This window comes from Triturus cristatus, chromosome 9 (genome assembly GCF_964204655.1).
Source record: "Triturus cristatus chromosome 9, aTriCri1.1, whole genome shotgun sequence".
In the NCBI taxonomy this organism is placed as follows: Eukaryota; Metazoa; Chordata; class Amphibia; order Caudata; family Salamandridae; genus Triturus; species Triturus cristatus.
The window spans coordinates 500,815,552-500,841,128 of record NC_140592.1 but is presented as its reverse complement, the minus strand read 5'-3'; the positions used below and the strand labels follow the sequence as shown (position 1 = coordinate 500,841,128).

General features: G+C 42.3%; 1 protein-coding gene across 1 annotated transcript in view; it reads right to left on the bottom strand.

Moving 5' to 3' along the window:
• LOC146798204 (serine/threonine-protein kinase D3-like) overlaps positions 1–25,577 on the bottom strand; it is a 508,587-nt gene that overhangs the window by 56,574 nt on the left and 426,436 nt on the right. Inside the window, exons 11-13 of the mRNA XM_085625489.1 lie at positions 25,268–25,296; positions 7,704–7,776; positions 5,573–5,679 (exon numbers count right to left, since the gene is read on the bottom strand). Coding sequence (XP_085481615.1) covers positions 5,573–5,679; positions 7,704–7,776; positions 25,268–25,296 — 209 coding nt within the window. The remainder of the gene's footprint in view (positions 1–5,572; positions 5,680–7,703; positions 7,777–25,267; positions 25,297–25,577) is intronic.

Here is a 25,577-nt window from a genome sequence, read left to right as displayed (position 1 = left end):
CTCAATATTTTTTACATCTATATTTTTGTGGTCTATATTCTGTCAGTGAACCCACAGAAGACATCTCGAATGTCTGATCCTGTAACTGGATGGGCAGGCACTCTATTGAACGGGAGACAGATCTTTTGCATACCGGGGATACATCTCACCTAACGTGAGACAGCCTATGTAAACTGGTGGTGTAAAAAACAAGCACCAGCATGGACAATAATTCACCCTTTTGAGTAGAATGGCTAATTAATCATGGGAACAAACTCAGCCATGTTTAAGGACTTCAACAAGCTAAGTTGAGACATGACTTAACCTGACGTTGTCAATTCGGAATTACTGCTGCTTATGCTAGGGTGTCTACCACTAAATGTTTCCTGATGATAATTGAAGACCTAAGGCATGGGCAAAGGTAGACTACTACTCTATCTGCAAGGAGTGATCGAGTCCTTCTCAGGCAGGTGTACTCAATACTTGGCACTGGAGAATTCAGTCACACCTACTAACTACCAAGTGAGGTCTCAACTACTGGACAGCCGAGACAGGACATTCCTCAGATCAGTGTCGATGGACTGGATTGCCCACACAAAATACACTACCAGAAGGGCCTGGATGGCTGTCCCCTTTTTATTAGCTTTATCCCACAGGGAAGGTACACAAGAACAATTATTTTATACTTTTATAGTTTTTTAGTCTGTGGCATCTGATCTGGTGCTTTACATGTAAATTTAACAAACATTTTATGGGAGATGTTGCCAAAAGATTAAGACATCATGGGAAGTTAAAAGATTGCAAAAGGCTTTTAAGGATGCTCTGTTCGATTGTAGGAAACCATATCATAGGATGTGCCTTTGGCATCTGCCAAAAATAGAGTAGAACCCCTGGTAGCCAAAGACGCACTTCAATACTACAGTACCAATGTCAAGCTTTAGAAGTGGAACAAAGTGGAGGAAGGACCTGTCGCAGTTGCTGGGCCCGAAGCTGCATATTTTTCATGTTCATGTTCACTATTGCACCAATTGCAAATTGTACTTTTTTCTAATATGGAAGTTATTATAATGATATCATGCTCCTGAGTTACCAAAACTGGATTAACAACTTCAGCAGTACTGATTTAGGGCCTGACTTAGAGTTTGGCAGATTGGATGCACCGTCACACACGTGGCGGATATCCCTTTCATCGTATTACAAGTGCATTACATCCTACTTCCGTTATAATACGGCAGACAGGATATCTGTCATCTTTGTAACAGAGCTAGCCGTCCATCAAACTCTAAATCATGCCCTAAATCATTATCGCTGCGAAGATTGCGTACCTATATATTTACCGGAATTGGAGATGTGAACTTCTTCCATTGCTTTCAGAATAAATAAAACAGTAATATTGAAGTACTGTCATTATTTTAATATGTGTCAGTTCAATCACACACGTGGAATATTCAACCCCGAAAATTGTTTGCCTTGATCATGTGTCATTTAAGTATGTCACACTGTTGAGGCAAACTGCTTTTCAGGAACGGAGTTGGCACAGTAGTCGTGTTTGGCGCAACTGACCTCAGGATAGCTGTAATAATCAATCGACTACAGCTGCTATGTATGTTGCTCTTTGATATCATGGTGGGATTCAATTTCACTGTTGTAAATTAGAATTTGTTCAATATCTCTAATAAAAGAAAACCTGTCCTATGGCTTTAGCTTCAGTGGAAGCACTTTAAATTAGAACTAATGTCCCTGAATCGTGTACCTCAAGAATATAGATGTGAGTAAAATATTTTAAGGCATAAACTGCTCTTCTAGTGGTGATAGACCTCTTAAGGTTTAATTACGAGTTCAGTTGTAATATCATTTTGGGAGAAATTACTGGTTGTCACCCATATCTTGATTGCAAGTTCTAGGCGAACACCCATGCATCCCGAAATTTCTTACTTCACACTGCATTAGGTACACTGATGAAATGTGACTGAGGAAAGGTTCTCTGAAAAGGAGAAATATGGTGGAAATAGGTGTCCAAATACCAGTTCTCCATCATTCGGTGTCAAAGGCCATAAATGAAGAGAATCCCCAGCACGATAAATACCGCACCCAGAGTATTGGTAATTATCAACTGTGAGATTTTCAACCTAATACCAGTAATTAAGGCATTAGTAGCTAAGAGATATACACCCAAGAACTGAAAGGATAGAACTTCATGCACCATGGAGGTATTGACATGCACAAGTGCATGGTGAATACAAATAAATATTTATGACGCTAGAGTTTGCCCGTGGAAATTTAAAAAGGCCTTGTGTCACCTAAGGCAGCCTTTTGGGGGGTTAAGGCTATGAAGAAGGGAAGGATGAAAGAGTGGAAGTGAAAATGTAATAAGAGCTAAATAAACATCAGGCGACAACCAATGTTGCCTATTATATTTTGTTGATTTTATAAACAAATCAATAAAGCATTGTATTACAAAATAAATTATTGCTCTTGTAGCACATCATAAGGACATGTGTATATGGAGAAAGAAGGATATTGGTAAATTCAACAGATTGGACCATTTGAAATATTCTATGAAGGGTTAAAGTTGATGATTTTTACTAAAAGATAGATGGATTTTATGTCTTTGATAAAGTGATAATTTCACATCTAGTTCATTGTCTTCTGGTGGCACTAGAGAAGAAGATACGGGCTACCTCAAAGAAAGCTGTGCTCTTGATGATGTCCCTGAACCAAGACGTCTGGCAAGGCATAAATGAGAAGGCAGGGAAGTGTAACCTCCTGTTCATCAACTACAGAACCCATTTACATGTCATAGAGCAATACAATGTGTTTCAAAAGGACAGGAGTTGAATCCCACCTGAAAAATCAGGAAGGCCGCACAGGCTTTGGGCTGGTAACTGATATTTGTGTTTGTAGGTACATAGGGGCTCATTACGATGGCGGGTGGACTTGGTCCATCCACCACCGTAGCGGTGATTGGGTCTGACCGCCATGCGTGCGGCGGTCCCGCATATACAATTATGATGGGACTGCCACCGCTGCGGTCGGATTCCGCACCTTTAACATTGTGGGGGTGGCAGCTGATAGCAGCACCGCCACGTTATTAAAAAGAGCATGTTGTGCATTTCACTGCACTACGTGGCAGGCACTACACTGTACCTGCCACTTGGTGCAATGAAATGTAAGGGGGTACCATGGGTACCCCCAGTGCACCCATACCTCCCCCAACACAAGGGGGCCCGCAATGGGCCCCTGAAGACATTCTCCGCCAGCCTTTAAATGGCGGTTCAATATCCACAGAAAGGTTGGCTTCAGCTGGCAATCGTCATGATTGCTACCGTCAGAAAAGCAGGGGACGGACTTTAACTATAATGTTGCGGGGGTAAATCTCGTGACGATGGCGGAACGCTCGCCACTAATGAGCCCCATATTTAGGAAGACTCATTAAAGAAGCCTGTCTTCCTCAATGGTTTTGATGGCTACATGTCAAAAGGATGGGTAATTGCTTCCTATGAAATATGAAATAGACAGCTTGGAGGCACCTTTGAAAGATTTTCTGTATTTCCTATGTTGAAGGTCTTCTTTATCATGACCTCCAAATGGTCACCGAATAACATCCATTTAAAAAATGACTTCTGAAAGATAATATGCTTTTGAACCATCAAACAGTATTACAACCCAAGGTCTCTCCTTGCCATCATAGAAGCACTAGAAGCTACAGCCACTGCTTTCTGGCCATCACAAAAAACATACTGGTCAACTGGAATTCCATCAAGTTAATGATCTCATAGCAGTTGAGCTGGAGTGTTGTAAAGAATGGATCTATATCTTTCCCCAAGGACTATGCCATAGGTAGAAAAGGTACATTCCCCTATTGTAAGATTTGAGACACATCTATCTTTTTATCTGTGGGATTAGAGTAGCATCTTTGGTTAAGTTGAGACATTACCTAAACAGCTATAGACAGCTTCAAATCTACCATAATGCATTATGGAAACTCAATCTCTGTACTAGGGGTGCTCGAAATTCTTGTAATTTGCTTCTGTAAAATTGCATGAAATTTCTGAAAATGTATGCCAAGTATGCATGATTACGCAAGATGCAGAACTGGTATTTAGCACATTATTTTAGCAGGAAATATGTCCTTGTGTCAATTTAAAGAAGCAAGGATACATTTGAAGCTAAAAAATATGGTCTAAAAACCACAAGTGCTACAAACAGCTGTCACTCGCATTCTGGTCATTCACATGGTTCCCTTGCGCTCGTGCTAATTTGTCCCCATGAACAGAGTATAATTACACAATTACGCAACATGGCGCAAACATAAATTCGGGAATTTCCCATAATAAGTGCAATGTGAAAGTACCAAAACTACGCAATATTACACCAGCATACCAGATACTTTGCCCAGGCCTACTCCATACTTTCCAGGAAGTAAAACCTGATCTTGAAATTGGAAACTAAATGTATGCCTTGATCCCTGGATACATGTAGACTAGTGTCCTTGATGGACCCATGCACTGGAAGTCTAGGTCACAAGAGCAATGGACACTGATAAGACCATGTGCTATGCTGTTGATCCTCTTCTTTAAATTCCAAATTCTCCCAGAGAAATCCACGAGCAGCAGAGTAAAATTACTAAGCCATGTATTATTAGGGTTCAGGTCCCTTCCTCTTGTTTGAGAAGAGGGGGAAGAGCAAAGGAGGATATCTAGGAGTCATGAGTAGTGGTTGCAAGGTCCCTTCTGTGGTCGTGCTTGAATGTACCCTTGAGTCATTGCAGGCACTGCAGTATTCTTTAATGCTTTCAATTGAGCCTGGGAAAAAGGTGACATTTCCCTGGGAGTATAATTTGATGAGGAAGGGATTTCTTCAGCCATTGTTCCTGCAACTGGATTGTGAAAAAGAATCATAGCTGCAAGAATGCCTGCACTTGTTTTCTGGCACTGACTGCCTTCATAATTGCAGTTCTAAGTTACACCAAACAAACCCACTAGGGATATCGAAAGTACCATAAGTACTCATTTTAACAACCCATGTAGTAGGCGGCAACCAATGGGGAGCACTCCCTATGTTTCCATGCAATGCAATGATCATCAAGGTTTCCATCCCACTGCAGAGAGACCACCTACACAGTGATGGCAGTAGTGAGCCATGAAAAAAGAATCCTGTATGTGCTAGTAAGGTCTTTCTTTCAGTGCAACATTGACTAAACCTGTGAGAGCCCCTGCTCCTCAATATCTACTTCCTTTCATCTGGAAAAAGAGCTCACACTGCCTTTTCAACAGGAGATGTCCATCATTGGCCAAGCACCAATGGGACTTTACTGCCCCCACCACTAGGCTACACTAAAGCATTAGAACAGCAAGGATGAAGAACAACCTTCTCACCTTCCTGGAAAGTTAACACCTCCGTCAAATTAAACCTGGTTAACAAAATTGCAGGAGCTGATAATACTGGACTTCAGTGTCCACCTTCATGTGGTAATTTAGTATGGTGTAGTGCATTATCCCATAACTAGTATTTTTTGTTCCAAATATTCCTTGTTTTGGTTGGAAGATTACTACTGCTTATGTTCACCATGATATGCCTGAGACAAACCTACCTGCAGGATAGCCACCTCGTTCCGCAGTTGGCTTTCTTGACGTGTTGGGAATCGCAATTTGTCAATTACTTTAATAGCCACGTTCCTCCCAGACTTCCTGTGTTTTCCTGCAGCAGATCATAAGCGTTGGTTAGTCAGTGTTTTCGGTGACCTCAGTCATGTTTTGAACGGCTCCCCATGATTTTACTGGTGGTCAATTTACGAGATAGGAAAGCCCGCATCCTCTCCATATGTCATTCCCCCTTCCCTTCTAACAGATGAATGACTGAGAGTCTAATGTCTTAGTCTAAAGAACAATCGTTTATTCTTCTGCTGCCTTACCTTTCTAATACATAGGCTCTCCCTTGAAAATGGAGTGTCTTGGAATCCTTGCTTCCCCTGCTTTTCACACCCTGCACATGCCCAATTTATGAAGTCATTAAGAGAGATGGCTATGGTGAGTTCCATAAGCGTGCGGAAGGCACTTAGCTAGTGGAGTTGTCTGGGCAAATAGAGAGCAGGGGAATCTACCAGTCAGTGACACTCCCAGATGCAATTCGAATGAAACACATCAAACTAGCCCGTAACCCAATGCGTTCCGTTTCATTCTTCATCATATGGCCTTGGCCTTATCAATAGAGCCATCTACATCAAGGCCACATCCACATTTATTCCCACTTTAAGAAACCACCAACCCATCCAAAACATTAGATCTACATGAATCTTGAATTCCAAAGGTTTCTCATGCAATCCCAGAAGAATGGTAATGTAAGCTCTAGTTTTTTGGGACGAAACATTATGACAAAACATCTGTCTACACTCGTACTTCCTCACCTTTTGAACTACTGTAATCTGTCCACTTCATTCTACACACATTGGAACCTATTCACAAAAGTACATTTCGTTGTTGACACAGCTTAGGGGCCCCTCAGCAAAAGTGGTAGGTGGTGGTGGGCCAGGGAGTGGGGGCTCCATGTACTTTGCAGGGGGCCCCCCTCAAGTTTCGTTACACCACTGGTTTGCCTTAGAATTTTATTAACGCCTACAGACATGGCTGTTTGTAGTCATTCACAGTCTCCTCTCCTTTCCCTTTTCACTTTCTCCTCTCCTTTCCCTTTTCACTTTTGAAAGGATTGGAGATTTACTTTAGCTAATGGCTGACGTTACAACCCTTCTAGAGTGGGAAGGCGTCTTACCTCCACCAGACTTGCTGGGTGTGTAGTTAAGCAGTTTTTTCTATTGGGAAAATAATGGGGAGAAAGTGTGCCTTTGCACAGGGAACTACATTCCCGCTCTGTCGAGTTCTCCACTATGGGCATGCATGGCAACAAAGAGGGAAAAGGATCCCGCTGGGAATGTCATGGGAATACATTTGAAAACCTCTGCCGAGTGCAGCTTTCCTAGCATATTCCTGGGAATGTTTGCGAATTCCAAGAAGTCATGAATCTACACTCACACATACGTGCAGATCTGTCAGAGTAGATTTACGACTTTATTGTGATCTCGGCTCAATGTTTTAAACTAGGAAGTTGGGCAATAAAGAAAATGATGGAAAACAGATGCTGGAGCAGGTAGACACAATGATTATGGGGCACCAGAATGAGAGAGAGTCAAACTTCAAAAGTTACGGGCTGGGCAAGATGGAATAAAACAGATAGACAATAAGGAAGAAAGGTTTAACAAATTATTTGGAAAGAGTGATGTTCCACAGAGAGATGCCAAAATAGTGAAGATGAAAAGACAAAAAAAGAGAAGAGATTTGAGAATTACTCATGACAGGGAGAAGAGTAAAAAGATGGAAGGCAGGATACTTACATTAGTGAGAGAAGGACTGAGGATCTGAGTGAAAGATAATTGGAAAGTGGGAGAGACTGAAAGAATGAAAAAAGTCAAAACAGAGGGATGAAGAAATAAGAAAGAGCAGGAAGAGAGGAAACCTGAAGAAGGAGGAAGAGACTGCAATAATACAGAAAGAAGGATGAATATAAAAGGAAGTCAAGGCGAAGGAGGGTAGATTGTTAAAGAAGTAAATAAAAAAGGAGAGCAATCGAACAAAGTCAACAAAACTTGAAAAATTAAATGGAATGACTGTCAAACAGAAAGAGGAACAAAGCCCGAAACAGATTGTTAGAGAGGTTTACAAGTAACGTACCTCCATACACAGTTCCGAACTGTCCAGAACCAAGGACATCATCTGGGAAGATCTGATACAGATTACTGATATCCTGATTAATAAGGTAAAATAATATCAGTTAATGATTGAGAGCCAAGACTTGCCTGCCACACACCTGCATATTTGCATAGACGCTCTCTTCATTGAAAAAAATAAATGTTGGCGGCTTAGCAAATAATAATACATAAATTACATTTGAGTGAAAATATTTTCGGAGAATACAATCTCTAATTCTATTCTCAGTATCTCCCCAAACATGGATTTAAAAAACACCAAATTACAGCTGGTGTGCCTTACCCACAGAAAAGGGAACTGTTGCAATGCATGGCAACCCAAAGTAAAACTAAACCCTAACTTCTTGTAGCCGAAAATCACAATTTATAGATACTTTTGTGCAATATCCTATTATTTTTAAAAGAATGATCTTCCACCTTCACGTCAACGTATACATAAATTGGAAGATCAAGAGGGAAGATTTACTAACATTTTGCTCTGGGTTTGCAACGCCATTATGGAAGTGGCATTCACTTAGAGAAATACCTTTAGTATTCAAAACATTTCTGACTTTGTATTATGCTGAACTGTTAAGAACGAATCCAACGGGGAAACAGTTTTAAAGTGTGTCTAGTCATAGTATTTTGTAATGGATGGGATATCTTTTCAGTACTAAACCTATGCTAGACATCACACAGACACCACTGTACTATGATGCAAAGGCCTATGCATGGCGCAAGGCAGCCTAACTGTGCTTCAGTGCAAGGAAGAGAGCAACAAAGTGCTATTTCTTTAAATATATGGCACTTTCTTCTTCTCTCCCTCTTACACAACCCAGAGCAGCAACTTTCGCAGTTTATTATTGCGTATCTGTCAATACAGAGGGTTTGTAATGCTGAAAGAACCATGAAATACTGGTGTCCTGAAGCTTACGAGTAAGCACATCTTGCTTGAGTTTGTAAGTACCCGTACAAGCAAGCTGTCTCACAATACCAGGGCCGGAGGTTTCCTATCGGTCATATTGGCGGTGCGTCCATTGGGGGCGTTGGGGCGTTGCCCCACCAAACAGTCACACAATAATAAATTATAATTCCCCAATAAATTGCATGCAAACAAATTGCAATAAATGGCAGCGCAGCGCACTGGTAGTGAGTGACTGAAGTGACAAGCGAGCGCGCGCCGTGCACTCACTCGCAGTCTGTGGGTGGGTGTGTGTGGGGGCGGGGCTGCCGCTGAGGTGGGAATAGCGCAGCAGACATTGATTCAACACTGCGCATGTCACGTTTTGGGCTTTATTCTTGAATCCTGGCCCGAACATGCGCACACGGTGTGTGTGCTGTATCTATTAGCACCCATCGACTTCAGCGGCGACTGGGACCCGAGGGTGCGTCTCATGACGCAGCCCCCCGGGTCTCATTATGGGCAGGGAGTAACCCTGCTCTTAAGCCAATCCTGGCCCTGCTGGCGCAGTGGCACTGGTAATGCAGCGCCAGGATTGACTGAGTCTTTCACCGCGCGCGCAGTGCAGCAGCAGCATGGTCATCATGATGACTCATGGTGCCGCGTATGGCCAATCCCACTGCGGCAATGTGAAGCCCTGCAGTAGTGATTGGCCATTCCTACGCTGTCGGCGCACCACGTCACCGCGCCAGTGCGCCTGCTGCTGCCACGACACGAGTCGACACTCGACAGACACGAGACGACACGCGACACGACACGAGGAGTCAGAGATCATCATCAGTCAGGCAGTCACCGAGTCACGAGCACGAGTCGTCGAGACTCTTTAATTATTCTTTCCATATAAAAATTTAAGTTTTCCTTTCACCCTGCAGAACATAACCGAGACCAGCTTCCTTATTCCCTCCCCTCCTTTCACCGTGCAGAATGTAACCCGTCCACAACATGTCCCTCTCTCTCCCCGTCTCACCTTTCACCCTCTCCTGATCACCTCGAGCGGACGGCCTTTGTGGACTTAGTGGAGAAAGAGAAAGTAAGTGGCGGCCCGCGCCCACATTTCACAATCACTTCTGATTAAAGTGATGAAGGATGGCCGCTCTGAGCCCTAACGGGACTCCAGAGGCGTGCCACTGCCACGTGCAGCTCACGCACGCTCATTTGGCTTAAGGTTCGCGAGCGGGGCTTTTACCAAATTACCCTCAAAATATTGGCAGCTGTCGCCAGATTGAATTAAACCATGCATTTCCGGCCATGCCAAAAGTTGGTACCCGTTAGCTAAACCTGGAAGCACTTTCCAGCTCGAGAGGCGGGATCGGGGGCAGCGTGGGAGGGGTGTGACGAGTGTGTTAACCGGTGCCCTTCTTTTCACTTGTTTCCAAGAGCCAAACAGTGAGAAAACCAACAATGGGGTTCACTGAACTGCAGCTCCTGTACAGTAATGGTAAGTTGTTGGCACGGGGTGCAGGGCAGCCCCTGCTTCTCGCTGCCGGGGGCACGGAGCTGCGCACTAGGCACACACTGCCTGTAAACGTAAATCTTCTCATGGCACGGAACAAAAACAAAGCATAAGCGATCGATAAGGGCCCTGTTGTCGGTGGTGCCCAGGGCCGCTCTGTGAACGAGTAGGGACTATTCATTTCTGAATGACAAGTACATAACTGCCATCACCTATTTAGATGGGTTACTCGATATTTTAATGCCAAAATGCTTCTGTTTTAACCGTCCAGGCTTAAACAATTAATTGTCCCAATTTCTTCCAGCTTAAAGCCTGGAAGGAGTTCAAGTGCCTTTCAAAAGGCAGTCCGGAAATATGACATAAATATGGCTCACCTTGACAAGCCCCTCTTGTGTAAGTGTCAAAAGAGTTCTGCTTTGCTTCCATTGGCCGCTTGATTTACCGCTGTATGGGCAGCGTATGTTTAATATGGTCTTAATTAGGTGGTACAGTAATAGGTTAATAATGGAACATGTGTGACAAGCATCAGGTTCAGCCGCGTGCAGTGAAGGGGCAGACTCATAGACAGGCTTTCGGCAGGATCTGTCTCAGTTAATTTGGGGTGAACAAGGAAGACTGAAAGACATCGTGGGGGTGATGGACTAATAACAGCGACCACAGACCGAAGGGGGAGGGAGGTGTCGTTAAGGCGTCCACATACCCACTACCAACATTTAACAGTGGAGCGACGATATAAACCAGTTGTTGCATCTCTTGGCAACTTAACACCTTTGGCCGTACCCCTGAAATTAACAAGCATTTGCCCTGCAATAGGTCAAGCATTTATACAAGTTTAAACTATTGGCATTTTAAATGACAATGCATTTTATTTATGTTTCAATAACAAAAAATAAATAAAAGGCATTGTCATTTACAATGTCAATAGCTCAAACTCACGTAAATGCGAGACCTGTTGCATTGCAAGTGCTTGTCCTAATCTGCAATGTATTTTTGACTTGCACCAGGGGGTTTACAAGTCATTCCGGAGCGCAGGGAGGAAAGGCCTGAAAGGGGCATCCTGTTGACCTCGGAGACATCAAAAATTTTGATGTCTCCGAGGTTAACAGGTCACGGGTCTCTTTGTATTAAGAATTCTTTGTTAAGATTTTAGGTAAACAGTAAATCCAACTGTGGGACTTTTCAGTGTATTCAGGTTAACAGCTATTCCTACTGGATTAATGGATGAGCCGCTTATGTGCCGTTTCTGAGTCTAAATTTGCACAGAGTCGCTTTGATGTGAGTTTTGTATCTGAATGAGTGAGAGAATGAACTGTGCCATTTCTCTTGTTTAGAAGCATTATTACTCAGTAGTTTGTATTGAGTTGTCGTTTTAGAGGGCATCCTGCTGCCCACTACATGGCACTGGTGATCTATTGTGTGTGAGGGTGAAATGGACTATCTAATAATGTGTGTAGTATCTTTGGGTGTTGGTGTGCATGAGGAGCATATTGTGAGGATATTGTTCATGTTTTTCCTAGAGAGAGATCAGAGTTTTGTGTAATGGAAGTTTTGACTCATGGAAAGGTAGCGCAGAACTTCAGAAGGTTAATGTGCCTGCTGCAAAGAACATGTACCTGATGCAGATCACAAAATGCACATGATGTAAATAGGTCAGTGAGTCACTGCATTTGTCAGAGAGATCATTTTGTTACTTGCAGTTTGTAAGTTGTAATCCTAACATACAACAGTAAGCTATTATTAACTGTCATGTAAGAGCTACATGCAAACTGCAAGCAGGTAAAAATTGTAGCGTTATGTTTCCCCCCCCCCCCCCCCCAGTCTTTGTTTGATTACCCTAATGTTTCAAAAATAAATTGTTATATTTTTATTTTCAGCACCTGGAAAAGCCTGAAACATTAACTGAACCACTACCTAATTTTTGGGCAATTTTTGGACAGAGAACAGGAGGACCCAACCTCCTTTGCTGCTCTTTCATCCCGTCTACGACCCAGCAAACAACAGTGTTAAAGGTAAGGAAACTGATGATATCCTTTTTTATATTGGAATTAGGGCTATGTTTGTGGTCACTGGTCACTCTAGATGGTGGTTGGGGTGGGTGCACATTCTGAAGATTGTTCTCTCAGTGGATAGCATTTACTAATACTGAGCCTTAGCCCTGTGCTTTGGGCACTAACGGTTGTTAAAGGCACTATCTATCCCTTGCCTTGTTCAAGGCCCTCAAACAGTCTCTTTTGCAGTGTCTTCAGCAACCACTATGGCACACAGAGGCAGCAGGCAGTAAGGCTGTATTTTTAGCAGTCCTGTTGTCCAAAGGGGAGCTTTGGAGATATATTGCGATAATGCACATGATAGATGTACTTATACTGAAATTTGATATTATTGCACCATATCTTATACGTTGTACTTTGACTATTGACAGGCTTCTTTCATATTGGTAAGGACAGCATCGACATCCATGATGAATACGGTAGAACAATTAATTACACGGTCATTCCATGCACGGCCACTACAAGATAAACTACATATAAAGAGATTAGGACCTGATCGGCCAGACCTACAACTACAACAAGTTACCCAGGACAGAGGAAAATTGTACACACGTACATTCTCAAACACCTGGTACACAAAAGCTGAATGGCTTACAGGGTGTCTGTCAAGAAACAAACTGTTCTGCTTCCCCTGCTTGCTGTTTAATGGTGATTTTCCTTGGACAAGAGAAGGAGTGATAGACTTGAAGCATCTGTCTGAAAAAATCAAAAAGCATGCACACACAAGAAAGCATATGGAAAACGTAACAAGACTGGGAATGTTGGGAGACATCAACCCACAAAGTAGAAGAGACGAGGGACAACACTGTCTCTGACTCCCTCAAACAGACTTAATCACACTAAACAGAGACAAAGGATAACAGAAAAGAGCAAATCTTGCAGTCAAGGATGCTAGAAAGTGGGAAAATCAATAGATTTTATAATACTGCCCTCACACACCCGAGAGTGTCATGCTTCATCATTGGGCCGCATCATACACCAAGGTGCAGACCAACACCTTTGGTGGAGCGCAATTTTTTAGAGTGAATGATGAAAAAATGGTGGTGAGGGTAAAGTATAAAAGACAGAATAGTTAGAATAAACGCAAATTTGTGCTATTCAAAGAGAAAGACAACAGATAGTCTCTCAAAGTCAAGGGACCAAAGGAAAGCAGAAAGAAATTTAAAACTGTCTAGGGGTTGACTCTTGTACTTTATTCATGTCAACCTCTGTCAGGGTTAAAATGAAAAGGATGGGGTCTCTAGGGCAGGTAACGACCCTATAATCCCCCTGCTAAAACCAACATGTTTCTGCCAGCTATTCGTGTGCCCAGCCGGGTCACTCTGGCATTCGTCAGGGTGTTGGTCCCTATGGTGTACCCCTTGTCGAGTACTTATTACCTTGGATGTTCGGGACAATATACCCGTCTCGCTCTTTTAGGAAATTCCAAGAGGAGGAACATATAAGGGTTTACGAAAACATTTTTAAACCCGGGGCTGCGGGGGCGGGTGCTCTTGTAGTCACACTTACTTCAAAGAGGTACCCGTTCCTTTTTCCCTCCGTCAGTAGACGGGTACCTCTTTGGAGTAAGTGTGACTACAAGAGCACCCGCCCCCGCAGCCCCGGGTTTAGAAAAATTTTCGTAAACCCTTATATGTTCCTCCTCTTGGAATTTCCTAAAAGAGCGAGACGGGTATATTGTCCCGAACATCCAAGGTAATAAGTACTCGACAAGGGGTACACCATAGGGACCAACACCCTGACGAATGCCAGAGTGACCCGGCTGGGCACACGAATAGCTGGCAGAAACATGTTGGTTTTAGCAGGGGGATTATAGGGTCGTTACCTGCCCTAGAGACCCCATCCTTTTCATTTTAACCCTGCCAGAGGTTGACATGAATAAAGTACAAGAGTCAACCCCTAGACAGTTTTAAATTTCTTTCTGCTTTCCTTTGGTCCCTTGACTTTGAGAGACTATCTGTTGTCTTTCTCTTTGAATAGCACAAATTTGCGTTCATTCTAACTATTCTGTCTTTTATACTTTACCCTCACCACCATTTTTTCATCATTCACTCTAAAAAATTGCGCTCCACCAAAGGTGTTGGTCTGCACCTTGGTGTATGATGCGGCCCAATGATGAAGCATGACACTCTCGGGTGTGTGAGGGCAGTATTATAAAATCTATTGATTTTCCCACTTTCTAGCATCCCTGACTGCAAGATTTGCTCTTTTCTGTTATCCTTTGTCTCTGTTTAGTGTGATTAATGTTGGGAGACACACCGATTGAGCAGCACATAAACAGTGCATACCGCCAAACAATACAGAAACACAATGAAGCAGTTGATCGGAATAGGCACATACTATCAAAAATAATTGATTGCATTCGTTTCTGTGGTGCTTTCGACCTGGCATTGCGAGGCCATGATGAATCTGAAGATTCCACAAATCCAGGAATATTCAAAGGCCTTGTGGATTTAATAGCAAGCATAGACAAGGAAATGGAAGCACATTTAGCAACTGCTACAGTCTTTAAGGGCACCTCTAAAACTATACAAAATGAACTCCTTGAGTGTATGCTAGAAATTATGAGAAGCCATATTGTCCAAGAGTTGCAAAACACAGACTTTGTGGCTATTCAGGCTGATGACACCACTGATGTGGCCACACAAACACAGTTCGTATTAGTCTTTCGGTACCTGGACACTGACAATAATGTTGTGGAGAGGTTCTATGGTTTCACTCATTTAAGAGACTCTACAACAGAAACCATTACTGCAGATATACTGCGTCAACTGAACTTCATTTTTCCAGAGGTGCACCAAAAAAAAAACCTATTGCACAAAGCTATGATGGTGCGTCCATAATGAGTGGAAGCCTTGGTGGAGTACAGAAAAGAATTAGAGATGTGTACCCTTATGCTCATTACGTGCACTGTTACGCCCACCAACTTAATCTTATTATGCAGCAGGCAGTATCAAAGCTCTCTGAGACACGAATTTTCTTTCAGGATGTAGGAGGCATGGCAGCATTCTTTTCACGTTCCCCAAAAAGAACGGAAGCACTTCAGGAGATTGTGGACAAAAGGGTTCCAAGGGGATCCTCAACTCGTTGGAACTTTAACATACGTACAGTCCAACTAATATATCAATATAGGGAGGACCTTGTGAAATGTTTTCATAATATAGAAGTCAATAAAACCTTTGATTTCAAAACTCAAAGTGAAGCCCGTGGCTTTGCTAGAACACTAGAAGATAGAGAGTTTCAGTTCTTTCTGTTTTTATTTCAAGACATAATGTCAGCTGTCGAAAATTTATACAATCAGTTACAAGCACGAGAGATCGATACTGTCTCTGTGAAAAGAAATACCGCTATGTTTGTCGAGCGCATAAGCATAGTGAGAAATGAGGTTGACAATTTAGACAGCAAACTGCCAGAGGCTTCAATTTTTGCAAACCACAGGAAAAACATCACCACTCTGGTCCGAAATGCAAAGGAGATATGTGACATTGTAATTGTGCATGCACAAGAACGTTTTGCTGTCACAAAACATTTGGTGAGTGCCGCATTATTGGAAAGTCAAAACTTTGCAAAATATGGTGAATCCTTCCCTGAGCATGCTCTGCATGAGGCTGTGGAAGCTTATCCTATGCTCAACCAAGAGGACCTCAAAAGTGAGCTGACTGTACTGTACTCAATGCCTGTGTACCGAAATGCCAGAGATGCCAGGGCTTTGCTGACTTTAATTCATAAACTTAATATGGAAAAGACATTTACAGAGACAGTGACTTTACTTAAAATTGTCATAACCACTCCTATGACAACAGCAGAGGCAGAACGATCTTTTTCCGCCTTAAAGAGGATTAAGACATTCCTAAGAAACACCATGCTTCAGGAAAGATTGATTGCTTTGGCAATGCTCTCTATAGAGAGCAAGTTAGTTCAAAATATCTCTGATTTTAACGTTCAAGTAATTGAATAGTTTGCTGCTCTTAAAGACAGACGTGCTGATTTTAGATACAAAAAGTAAACATATGTATGTTCAATGCTGCTAGTTTCCGACCACCTGTTTAGTTGTTTGTTTAATAAAAAACACCTGTGAGGTACTCAGAAATGCATTATATCTCAAAGTCTGTTATGAAGCTCTGTGGTTATACTGAATAAGCAGCTACCTATGTTATATGACATGATCTCTTTATTACTGTAATAACTGCACTTTCTTCATTGCTTTATTAACCTTTCTGCTTTCTCAAATTTGCTTGAAAATTCACAATTTTTCCACTCTTTTTTCAAAATTTTCTCGGGGGGAGAACCCCCTCGAACCCCCCTTAGGTTGTTCGGGCTCGCTCGCTACGCTCGCTCGCTATGCTGAAGTATGCCAAACATTTTAGGCCTCACCACTTTCAAATGTCACCGTCCGCCACTGTTTTTTACCTCTTTCTTTTTTTATTTTTTAGCTAGGGTTAGAATATGTTAGATATGTTAAGAGCAATCTGTTTAGTTTGACCATGAGGGCGGAACACTAAAGCTTATTTATGAGTTAGGATTAAACTTCCATTTGCGTCCAAATGTTAGTTTCAACAGGAAAGATGTACATTATGCGGAATATGGTGTGATAAATAATGATCATGAATCTCACACCTTGATAAGGCATGCTATGCCTCATTTCTGAGTGCAAACCTCAGGATAGGAGGTACTTAACTCATCCAGTAATACCTCCGTGGAATCAGTATTTCATGGTACAATTGCACAGGTTCCAGGTAATAGCAATATCTAAGACTTTGCGTTGCATATGAGCTTTGATTCTGTAATGCGTTGGCCCCACTGTGTTAGAGCAAAGTGCCGCCATTTGTGGGGTAGTGCGGCTGGTAGAGGCAGTGGCGTAGCGTGGGCTGCCAGCGCCCAGGGCAAGACAAGTATCCTTCCACTTTTCTTATAAAAGTTTGTGCCCTTATTAAAATGTTGCACCCCTAAACATACCCGCTACGAATTTTGCACCCGGGGCAACCACCTCTGTGGCCCCACTGTACGCCACTGGGTATAGGGAGCCTTGAAGAATGTAGACAAAATATGGCCGGGTTCGGATACAAGCACACATTTGTTTTTGGCTGCTGGATGCTTTTTCAACATTTTCTTTGAGCCTGGGAGTGGTACTGTTTTGCTTTTTTGTAAACTGTTTCACTTTTTTGTAATTATAAATTAAATGAAGGCAGATCCTTCAGTATGATGGCAAAGTGGGCAAGTACATGGATGGTCAGCATTGAAAGCTCCATTGCCATGTCTGTGTCTCAGAAGCGTGATTATGATAACATTGAAAGGAGACTGCTGGATGAGCCTAGCAGCAGAAGGTGGCCTACATTTGCATGTGTGGAAACACTCACGAAACTATCAAGACAGCATCTTTAGGCACTTCTAAATGTAGCTATAGCCTTTGAATAGAAGATGGATGAAGGTTATATCTACATGTCACCATCGCGTGCACATGTGTTGATGAGGTGGCTATTACATTTGTGATAGTCTGACATTTAGAGATGGCTTAGAATTGTCAAGCGTGGAGAAAATTGCCTTTTTAGGTCTCGCCTTGCTATCGCGTAAGCGATCGCAAAGCGAGACTATTGTAAAGAGGCATTTCAAAGTGCTCCCAAAAGCTGATTGCATGGCTAGCACGCGCACAATCACGCGCATCGTGCCGCCATGCACTCGGCTTTTGGGAGCACTTCAAAGGGTCTGCTCCCCCGCCTGGAATGCGCTCCCCCGCCCCCGCCAAGCGCGCGCGCCACGCACCGCCGGGCTTGTCTTGTTCTTTTTCTCTTCGCCATGCAAGATTTTTTTCAGTGTCATTTATTTATTGGTCCTGCTCTATAGGCTGACTTTGTTTTTTTTAAACTGGCTTGCTCTGTTGTCCTGCTACGGTTATATATTTTTTTAATAAGATGTTAGCTGTCACTGTGTATAGACTACCTGCACTAACAGCAAAGCAGCGACATTGTAAGCTGGTGTTACGCATCTGACCACACCGAGCAAAACAACTGCACGGTCCCCATTTTGTAGATCAAGCGGATGGAGATTGTTTTCATTTTTCTTTTTACACCTCCCACCTCATCTTTTAGTGCTCTTTGGAGCCTGCTAAACAGAAGATCAATCCGGCCGGAGCCAAGCCCCGCCTGCCTCGCCTCTCCCACTTTCAGAGACAGCAGCGCTGGGGCTTTGGTGCGTGTGCGCTCGTGTGTTACTTCAGAGAAAAACTGAAGTGGCCGCCATATGCTTAGGATTTTTTAAACATTTCCCTCAAGTTCTTAACTGTAGGGAGTCTGGACATACACCTCAATGGGAAGTTCTCATTTGCTAAACAAGGGGTTGCCTCCTCTAGGTAAAACATTTTGCACTGTTCTATTTTATCCCGATTTCTTGCTTTCATGGGCGGCAGCGTTGATATCTGTGTATACATAAAGGCTTGTTCTGCTCCCCTCCCATCCCCCTCCCTTGGCCGCCTGCTTGCTTTGTGTGTGCTCTCTTGTTGGCTCCTAGTATGTCTCTCCCTGTCTCTTTCTCCATTTTTTCTCCCGTCCTGGCTCTGTCTTTCTTAGTCTCTGTCTTTCTTTTGCTTTCCCTCTTTTTATGCCTCTCTGGTCTCCCTTTCTCTCCTCGTCTTTCTCTAGCCATCTGTCATTCTGACGCTCTCGCCTTGTCTCTCCGCCTGCCTTTCTCTGCCACTTCCTGTCTGTCTTCTTTTTCCCTCTCTCTGTATCTTTGTGTATCCTTGTCTCTGACTTTCTATTTTCTCCCTATCTTTGACTTTTGTCCTGCTCTGCCTGTCTCTCATTATCTCTCTCTCTGTCCTTATCTGGAATTCCTAATTTCTGTCTCTGATTTTCTTTCTTTCTACATCTCCCTCTCCCTCCCCCTCCTGTTTATTTCTCTCTCTTCCAGGCACCGAGCTATGGGTGTTCTTAATGTCCTGGACAAACTACAAATGTTTGGTGCTAAGTGTTATTTTTGTGGTGCACGTATAATGAACAAGCATTTGCAATGCAATAGGTCTCGCATTTGCGAGAGTTGGAGCTATCAGCATTGTAAATGACAATGCCTTTTATTAATTTGTTTTGAAAACCTGCAAGTGGTGCATAAACACGCACTTTGTACCTATAATTCTTAATTACGAGAAGCAAGGCTGTCAGTAAAAGAGACTGCCAGCTTTGCTTCTCATAAGCAAGGACTGTAAGTACAAAGTGCTTGTTTACGCACAGATTGCAGGTTTTCAAACGCATAAATAAAAGGCATCGTCATTTACAATGCCAATAGCTCAAACTCTCGCAAATGCGAGACCTATTGCATTGCAAATGCTTGTTTGGCTTTTGTGAGCGTTTCAAGCGGGTTGGCCTGATGAAGGAACAATCTAGCTACCATCCTGATTTTCTTTTTACCAGATTTGTTCAGCAATATTTTCTTTACAGGCTGTGCTTCTGAAATAAAAATATATTTTCAATACATTTCTTATTCAGTAAAAGCTAGCACCGTATGTTATACCTTAAGTAAGACATGCTTTGTAATTTACTTTATTGTAGTTTTTTTAGGTCTAGCCTGACCCAACACTTGCGCTGGTCTGGCAGAGACCTTATGTAAGGAGAGCTTCAAAAAATGCTACCGCTGGCTACAGCATGCAGTGCATGTGCGCGGGCGCGCGCTTGCACTGCAGGCTGTGGCTGGCGGTAGGTCGAGCCTGACCCAGCACTTGCGCTGGTCTGGCAGAGACCTTATGTAAGGAGAGCTTCAAAAAATGCTACCGCCGGCTACAGCATGCAGTGCCTGTGCGCGGGCGCGCTTGCACTGCAGGCTGTGGCCGGCGGTAGCATTTTTCCCCCCAGCTTTTTTCTTTGTAAAGAAATAGATGCTTGTTTCTTTACTTTTGCTATAATCGGGCACCAGCGCTTTACTTTTAATGTTAAAAATAAAGCGCCGGTGCCGCGATTATAGCAAAAGTAAAGAAATAGATGCTTGTTTCTATTTCTTTACCTTTTGTATTATCGCGGCACCGGCGCTTTACTTTTGATGTTAAAAATAAAGCGCCGGTGCCGCGATTATAGCAAAAGTAAAGAAATAGAAACAAGCATCTATTTCTTTACAAAGAACAAGCATTGGCATAGCCAATAGGTCTCGCTTTTGGGACCTTATAAGTATTTATTTATGCAGCACAATTTCTTTGGTGCAACAACAACTGTTGCATGGCTAAACACTTACAAGGTCCCAAAGGCGAGACCTATTGGCTATGCCAATGCTTGTTAATATCTTTTTATTGGCAATCTTGAAACAGATACAATGTTCAATAGACCTTGAATCATAATCATATACCGAAATATTGCACAGTATACACTAGCGTGTGCGATTTGCTAGGATTTTACATTAATATAGTCTTCTAAGGTAACTGCCCAGCCATTTCCCTTAAATCAACTTCCCAAACTATCCAAACCCCATCCCAGTCTGTTCCTTCTAATTGTAAGTGGCAGAGTGGGCAGTCCCTGTGGTAAATATGCAGTCACCGACTTTTCCGGCGCATCAAACAGTCGTGTTCGACTCTTCTAAGCTACTCTGTCTAGAAATCTAGCTATCAGTATACTTGGTTCAGTCTGTTACGAATAATGTGAGAAACCAGCGACAAAGTGTGACTGTAGTGAGACACTCAAGGGAGACGCGTATCCTCTTTAAAAGTGTGAGAAACTTTCTCGGCCAAAGAATTGCAATCTTGGGCAATGGGGTGTTTACGTAAGCTTGCGCTCTTTGCCTTATGTAGGTGGACACTTTCAGATGTCAATCAGGGGGTGGTCGCCTCGCCCTAGGACTATATTGAAAACATGGATAAGAATCAGCTATTTTGACAATTCAATGACATCTATACAACTTTCGGACATGGATGGCCAATTTCATCAGTATAGGGCAGCTAGAAACCCATCTAACACATAAATGATAGAACGGCATAAGTGTGTACATTTGCCAGTGTTATCAATATTGAACAAAATATAAACTTGCATTACTAACACAGAGAACCATTGCAAGGCATAGTCAAGATCAGCCATTTCCTATTAAGGGAAAGGTGGGTCGCTGACATACATAAGAACTTACAGGTCAAGAATGATATAGGCTTGGCTATTCTACATAGAAAGGGTCTCATAATGCAAGCAGTAAATATATTCAATATAATTATAACCATAGGACATACCTGACACTTGAGGTGCAAAATAAGATGTTTGGATAAATACATGTGGCTGAGACGTAAACTAATGACTACAGATGTCCTACATATAATGTGGATGTGCAAGAGATTTTGGAATTACTTGGGGAAATTACTAACAAACTCACAATCTAATGTATTAAGTGGGATCGCACCATGCCAAAATATACCTCTTGGGGTTCATAATATCTACAAAGGGGAGAAATACATGGTGAGGTTCTCTGACAGCAGTTTTATTGGCCAAAAGGAATATAGTTATGGTGTGTAAGCCAAATTAGAGTCTTCCATTCATGGGGTAGATGTCAGATTTTAATAAGGGATGCCTAAAAGAGACACCAGCAGTGATAGGCAAGTATGGGCCCTGAAAGCACCCTACTGATGAAAGACTGTTTTGAACATTTTATGCCAACAGAGGGGTCGATAAACTTATTGGATTCTCTTAAAAAGGGAACAGAATTCTCCAAAACTGAGCTAATGCAAGGTTTAGCTATTGAGACAAACCTCCTGACAGCAATTTAAAATTGAAATATAAATCCATTCCCTTATTAGATGACTTTTGAGTGATTGGGGCATTTGGATTTGAGTGTGATGAGTAAGATTGACGCCAAACTAAAAAATAAACAAACATTTCCAGATAATTGATTCAAATATGTCAAAAGAAATGGGCAGCTTCATAAAATATATCTAAAGACCCTAAAATTACCATCAAGAGAGTAGAAATGGGGGTAATCTGGTTAATCTGACTACACATTAGGGAAGAATGCAATCATTTGAATGATGTGAGTACTTATGAAACTTTTAAGGAATACCTCTAACCCCTTTTGTACATTATTTGCCACCTGAATGGTTAAACAATAGTTTGTTGAGTAGAAAAGTACTGTCTTCGTCAAACTCGAAACCAGCCCTATGGTATTTTTCATTCTGTGGGCCCTCAGCATGAGGGAGCACTGGGGGAGGAAAAGGGGAGCAGAGGCCACAACCTGGCTTAATAAAGTGGCAACAAAGAGTGGGTTGTTCCCTAGCAAGAAAGGGCCACACCCTGAGAGTTTAATTGAAGACTCACCCCTAAGTGTGAAAATCTTCCGAGTGGAGTGCTATACAGAAGTGTAGGATGAGACAGGAGCCCTAATGACCTTGAATAATTTATAAACAGGTTGTTTTAAAGGCCGTTTTCCTTTAATTTATTTATAATGTGGGAGATGTGTGAGAGTGTGTTACCTGGCCAAAGAGGGCTTGAAAGAAATGAATTTGAATCATAAATTCAAAATTGTTTCAAACAGGGGCCCTCAAATACGTTTGGCCCAGGGCCCCAAAAATCCTTAAGATGTACCTGATCATGGGGACTGCTCAAGATAGGGACTGGGCACCACCCCAGACACATGAATCTTTGCAGGATACAGGTCTGATGGGGCAGACTGGCAAGGGCACACACTCCCAAAATCGAAGAGTATAACAGGTGGCATGTTGTTGCTGGCTGGCAAGTGGAAGAGAAGTCAGAGAGGGAAAGTGGAACCCCCTGACTCAAGAAGTACGATGAATAAAGATGAAGTTTCTAAGAGGACTGGCTGCAGAGAAAGCGATTGGGACACTGAGCCAGACTGCTGCGGTGCTGGTTACAGTTATTCATATACATGCAATAGGCAATGTGCCAAGAACTGAGGGCAAAGACCCTATTTGCCAGTATGAAGCCATGGGACAGCGGGTTGGCAGGGGACACCTCAGAGTTTGGGTGTGAAAGAGGGTGAACTAGATCATTCAGAAGATCAATACAGAGATACAGGAGAAAGAGGTGAGCTGTCCAGTAGGACACTGAGTAGGGATCTGCCCATAGGGTGGATGATCAGGCAGCCAGAGCAATCTCCACGGCAGGGTTGAAGAATGGCTTTTGAGACTGGCGGGAAACTGGAGCATGAAAAGAGTCCTCATGTGTTGATGGGAGACCAGCACCATCTTCTTATTTATGTCACAATGTTGTTAAATACATAGCTATCAATTATCTTTAAACTGCCAAAGAAATTCCCATATGAGAGTATGGAAAATGTGACTAGGACCTTGTTACATGCAGCATAAAATACCCCTGTGGTTCACATTCCATTGACAAAATAAGCACAAAGGGTAAACAAATATAGGTAGCTTATGCCTTTCTAATGACAACTGGGTCAAGAGATTAGACTCACCTGAAAGGACTTAGTGTAGTTTGGGATCTTTTTAGTTTTTTAAAAACATAATGACATGGCACTATTCCAATGTCATACTATAATATGTAGCATGTAATATGTAGCATGTAATATGTAGCATGTAACTACAGCATGTATTTGTACTTTAATTTTCCTTTTTATTGAATAGTTTAATTTACCATTGTGTTCTGTTTTTATAGAACAGACTGTACACTTTAACAACCCTACAAGATGGTTCTGTGAATAATTTGGAGAATCTTTGAATACATAAGGAGAAAACCAAGATTCTGATTCCATCCTTTGTCTTCAGAAATCCATGACGAGTTTGTACATTTGATATTCGGGTGGAGGCCACATTAGTTCTTTGAAACTAAACACTGTGGTATACAATGCCCTAGGGGTCTGTTTATGACACCTGAAGATTTCCTTAAGATGGTATGTTTAGTAGTGTGGATATGTAACGTGTGAGTGTCAATTAGATGTAAATGCTCTTGTGTCAGACACAGTGGAGCACTTTTTTATTCTAATTTTGAGAGTTTTATACAGCGCGACCTAGACCTGAAACATCGGGTATCAGAGCGCTGTACATGAGCACTAGTTTTGTTACACAGAGACATTTTTTTAAATGTTGTTATTCACGGGAAGATTACGTGATTTGCCCAGAATCACAGAATGTTGAGCGTTGTTGCCAAGACTCGAACCCGGTTCCCCAGCTTTGACGTCCACCGCTCCAGCTGTAAGGCTACATCCTCTCCCCATCCTCTGTTGAACAGCTGTAATGCTAACTGGACAAGGCTTTGCCGTGTCCTCTCTTGAAATACTAGCTACTTCCCAGGTGCTGGTATTATTGTGTGTCTACCTTGTTACGCTGTTCCAGGCTTTGTGAGCCAAGATTAGATATGACGTTATCCTTAATATATATCTTACACAGTAATGATTTTCAATTAGTACGAATGAAATTGGAATTCAGTGGAATAGTGTATTCCTGCAAATTGAAATTAGAAGAAGAAGACTGCTTCTCCCTCAAAATTAGACATAAGTTGTTAAATAGCACAATATCTATTTATTTTACATTCTCTTGATATATTATTTTGGTTTCCCATTTATTTTTTGCTCCATTTTTTTTAAGTAAGTCTCCCTGTTCTGATAGCCCCATACTTTATAAAGCAATTTAAAGTTTTCTCGGCTTTGGAGTAAAGCTGAGGCATTGTACTGGGGAATGAGTACTCTGACAGTCCATTTATGAGTGTTGATGCCCAGACAAAACCAAAGATAGTTAGGCAGCATCGACTTGTAGCTCTTGGATCTATCTTCTAACCACAGACATCTTTTCAGGCCTCACTCCATTCTTGTTCAAAGTCAGTGAAGACTGAATGCTTCTCACCCAGGGAGATGGTTGCTGCTACAGACTGAGCCATTACAGGTCATGGCAGGCACTAAATGACTTTACCTTGGAAGAGACACATACTACAGTCCATGCTTCTGAAAGAACAAGCCAGTGAATTTGGGTAGCGGTAGGGTAGGGGCACATAAATACAATAGGTGAACCAAGCACACTGATCGCACCGGCCCACTCAACCCAAGACTTTGAGTTCACCACAGTAAGTGTGCTCAATTGTGGTGTATATGGTATATAAATAGCCTACCTGCAGAGACAGAGCATATTATATGGAATTAGGGCTAAAAAATGTATTTGTTAAATAACTTACCATGTTCGTCTGCAGCCCTAATCCGCTGCCTGTGTGATGAAAAAGAGAACAGAACTTCAAGTAAAGAAATAAGTCACAATACTGAAAACTCAAGCATTGAAGGCAATTCACTCGAATGCAAATTGTAAGCAATGCCAGGAACTCAAATGTTGATCCTTGAACTTACTTTATTGGTGTAATTTTACCATCAAATAATTTCTAAAAACCTAATATTAATCTTTACTTTGTTGGCAAGTGCATGTGTTTCGCTCTATTCACTCTCTTCAATTTTGTGGCCACAGATCTAGCTTGATAGGTTTTCACATTCCTC